The sequence below is a fragment of the Protobothrops mucrosquamatus genome, unplaced genomic scaffold, assembly GCF_001527695.2.
Source record: "Protobothrops mucrosquamatus isolate PMUCROS unplaced genomic scaffold, P.Mucros_1.0 scaffold_226, whole genome shotgun sequence".
NCBI classification, from domain to species: Eukaryota; Metazoa; Chordata; class Lepidosauria; order Squamata; family Viperidae; genus Protobothrops; species Protobothrops mucrosquamatus.
In genome coordinates, this window is record NW_015386302.1 from 1,089,660 (window position 1) to 1,093,747 (window position 4,088).

A 4,088-nucleotide genomic window follows, 5' to 3' on the forward strand; every position below is an offset into this window, starting at 1 on the left:
TGCATTTGGTTTTTCTTGCCTAAATGTAGAACCTTGCTTTTTTCACCATTGAATTTCATTTTGTTAGATAGCGCCCAGTGTTCAAGTCTGTCCAGATCCTTCTGTATCTTAAGCCTGTCTTCTGGAGTGTTGGCTATTCCTGCCAGCTTGGTGTCGTCTGCAAATTTGATGAGTTCCCCATCTATCCCCTCATCCAAATTTTTGATAAAGATGTTGAAGAGCACTGGGCCCAGAACAGAGCCCTGGGGCACCCCACTATGATGATGAGAAGAAAGGACTCACTGGAGAAGCGCCTAATGCTGGGAAAGATTGAGGGCAATAGAAGAATGGGAAGACAGAGAATGAGGTGGCTGGATGGAGTCACTGAAGCAGTAGGCATGAGCTTAAATGGACTCCAGAAGATGGTAAAGGACAGGAAGGCCTGGAGGAATGTTGTCCATGGGGTCGCAATGGGTCAGACACGATTTTGCAACTAACAACAACAAAATTTATAGCCCTCAGAATCAAACCTCCATTCAGAGCTACTGGTAGAGACTCTTCTAGTACCCAAGGGAAAATTGGGAGGGGGAAGTTGTCTTGCAAACCTCTTAACTTTTTGCTGCCATGCCTGATAAATTAAATGGTTGACTCATAGATTCCCTTCAGGTCTCGGAAATATATACATATTTTATATTATTTCTTCCTCTGTGTATGAGGTACTTCATGATTTGCATGTAAGGTGACATCTGTGTATCTCTCTGAGAGATTAAGGAAAAATAGGTTGCAGACACTATTCTGAGAGGTCTTATAATAACTTCCTGCATCCCCACTGAGCATCAGGATCTGGATAGTTCCAAAATGAAGGCATTGTGTATGGTCTCTAGGTATGGCATGTATTGTGGCAAACATGGATGTATTATTTAACCAATCATTGTGAAAGAGTATACTCGAAAGAAAATTACATGAGAAATAATGAGTGTTTCTTTTCCCCAAATATGGACTCTGTACAGAGAAGTGGTGAAACAGTTTAGGAAGAGATGACTTGCCCAACAAACAATCCAGCCTTCTCAGTCTGATAATCTGGCACATTTTTTGGGGGTAGATAATGTGTCCCTTGTTTTTCAAAAATTCAGCCATAAATGATAAAATTGATATTGTATCCAGGGCTTTTTTTCTCATAGAACACTCAGAACGGAGTTCCGGCACCTTTTTTGGATGGAACCTTGTAGGGTAGGCAAGGCGGGTTGTATGACGTGTGAAAAAAAGCACTGATTGTATCCATTGTTAACCCGACTCCTGGCAGATTGGGAAATGGTCCAATTTCTTAGTTTGAGAGAGGTCTAATTAGTCGATTCCTGAAGAAACTACAATGCCATCTCCAACTTTCCATCAGAATCAACACCGTTAGAAGCCTAGATGCTTTTCTTGGAGGGTGCTCAGGGTTCTCTGAGACACCTGCTCCCTGTCCCAATATCCCAACGTGATTTTGATATCATGGAATGCCTCTGTAGGTATTCTAATGTGTGCAGATTCCAGCTAGGACCCTATTCCTCTTTTGCCCCTCTTGAAAAGGTCTAAATTTCTAAGGACCACATTGTAGGTAGCCCCGTGTATTAATGCAATTCTAAGGAAGGAGGCAAGACTAGTGCATGGATCTTCATTATAATACATTGGCTGAAACTACTGTTCTTCTCCACAGGTCTGAGCCCTTTCCTTATGGAGAATAACTATAAATCAACATGGATTAGAACTATGTTATTAAAACTCCAACATCTCGGCCTCTCCAAGAATGAGTTTCTAATGATGGGCTATAAGCATGCACTTAGTGCATTTAAACAAAGTATTAAAGATCAGGAAGTTCAACAGGACCAGTCTGCTTTACCCAAGAATGTTTTCTTGAACAGACAGCCCCCCCCCCCCAACCCAGCAAGATATTATACAGCTGTCTCTAAATTTTAGGGGGCATTATCTATAGCATGCTGTAAACGGTCTACCCAGAGCTGTTCTGGAAGGCCAATATAAAAAGGTTCCATATGAGCTGAGACTGTGTCCTTGTGGATAAGGGGCCATTGAAACTACAGCCAATATCCTGTTGTATTGCCCCCTCTGTAGGGACTTACGGACTCATAACATCTTACCTAATTAAATATCCCGGAAACTCTTGATTATTTTTATGTAAAATTTTATTGTTGGATCAGTATGATTCAGTTTCTCTGAATATAGCTAAGTTTTGTTGCACTGTCTGTAAAATTAGGCAGACTTTGGTCACCCATTGATTTCACCATCAAGTGTAATATATTACTATGCCTTGTTCTGTTCTGTTCGGTTCTGTTCAGTTTTGTTTTATTGTAATGTTTAATTTTTTTGTGGTGGTCCATAACTGTAATAAAGATTGAATTGAATTAAATAATGCCTGCAGAAATTTTATTACATGCAAATGTCCAAGAACTCTGCTTATGTTAATGAGGACTTTATTTTAAAGTTGCCAAGATGTGTTTTTTGAGATCTGCATATGTGCCTATGTCAATGCTGAATTATTTCATACAAATTAATATTTTTTTACAGCAGTGCTGTCTTTGGTATGTATGAGGTCCTAAACTATACTTTTCTATCCTTTCTTCTGTATGAAATTTACATTTCTGGCCTTTGAAATCCGTAAAATGGCTTTATTGTTTAACTGAACTCTTCTCTTTATATCAAGCAGCTGCAATTGGGTTCTGTCACAAACATATTTTCATTGCTAAAAAAAAATTCATGTATCCCAAAACTGTTTTCTATACTTTAAATGTGGCCACAACTGCAACAAGCAAAAATCACGACATAGTTGCAGATGTTATAAATTCAACTCATATTTTGTCGCCCTTTGTGAGTACCTAAGGTTGGGGATGATGCCACCATTTTCATGCAAGTGCTAATAAGAGAGTGATGAAGTGACACAGGTTTTCTCCTTCTCTTATAATCTGCTGCTTAAATGTAGTGAATAATGAGGAAGTGCCTTTATTGACTTTCTTAGACCTGTGAACCTGTGCCACTTCCTCGCTCTCTTATTCAAACTCTAAAAAAGAGATCCAAATTGTAAACTGCTTTGTCAGATTTGTCAGAAAGTGTGGAATATGTTAGGAAGAAAGGAAAACAGCGAACCTGTTTAAAAAGCCCAAGTTGTTTTTCATTATTATATATCACTTGAAAGTGAGACAGGTACACTTGGTATGGCATCTTTGACTTGTTTTTATGCCTCCTAATTTGTAACAAAATTTCTTCTGTGCTTGGTTACTTAGATTACTCTGTAACTCAAATATAATTAGTGTAATCAATTAACATAAATATAGAGAGAGCAGAAGTGATTTTAGACAAATTATAGTCACAATGGAAAACACAATGCAATTTCATATTATTAGTTTATAAAAATAGCACTAAATATTGGTGTTCATTACTGAGATATTTCATATATAATAAAAAGATGAACCATTCTGAATGCTTCAAATGCTCTCTATAAAGTATTATCAGAAGATGTACTATTATAGAAGCATTAAAAAGTTATCCTTCATTATTATTTATCTATTGTTGATATTTCATTCAAAAGTTACATATGATAAAATGTACTTGTTTATTTTCAGTAGAAAAAATCTATGAAAAAATATCAATTCTAAGGTTTTTCTATCAATACTTATGAAATACCTATCTTTCTTAAAATAAAATGAATTAATAATAAAGTGACAGATAACTGCATGAACAATACAGTAAATAGGTTTCTTTCTATACAGAAATTAAAGGATATGGTAATTGTTACAGACTCATCTACTGTTTTAATTTTAGAAAAAAGATACATAAACTGTAAAGTTGGTACTCTTCAAAGGAAAACTCACCGAATTAGTTTTCTCCATCTCAGAAATTAGGACATTGGTTCCATTAGTAGGCAGAAGAACATCAGAATTTTGGTTGCATGAAATATATTCAGCAGTTTGAACTTTGGGAGTTGGAAAAGTAATTTCATGTATCTTGGACTCAGAGGATAAGCAGAGCTGATAGGAATAAGGAATAGTTCCTTCCTCATAATTTGGTGGGAATATAATGGCATTGCTTGAATGGGGAATGGGAGCAAAGCATGG

At 36.8% G+C, this 4,088-nt stretch overlaps 1 protein-coding gene across 1 annotated transcript in view; it reads right to left on the bottom strand.

Annotated features, from left to right (window-relative positions):
* LOC107299282 (protocadherin gamma-A11-like) overlaps positions 1–4,088 on the bottom strand; it is a 26,833-nt gene that overhangs the window by 4,800 nt on the left and 17,945 nt on the right. Inside the window, exon 5 of the mRNA XM_029286758.1 lies at positions 3,846–4,059. Within this exon, the coding sequence (XP_029142591.1) occupies positions 3,846–4,059 (214 nt within the window). The remainder of the gene's footprint in view (positions 1–3,845; positions 4,060–4,088) is intronic.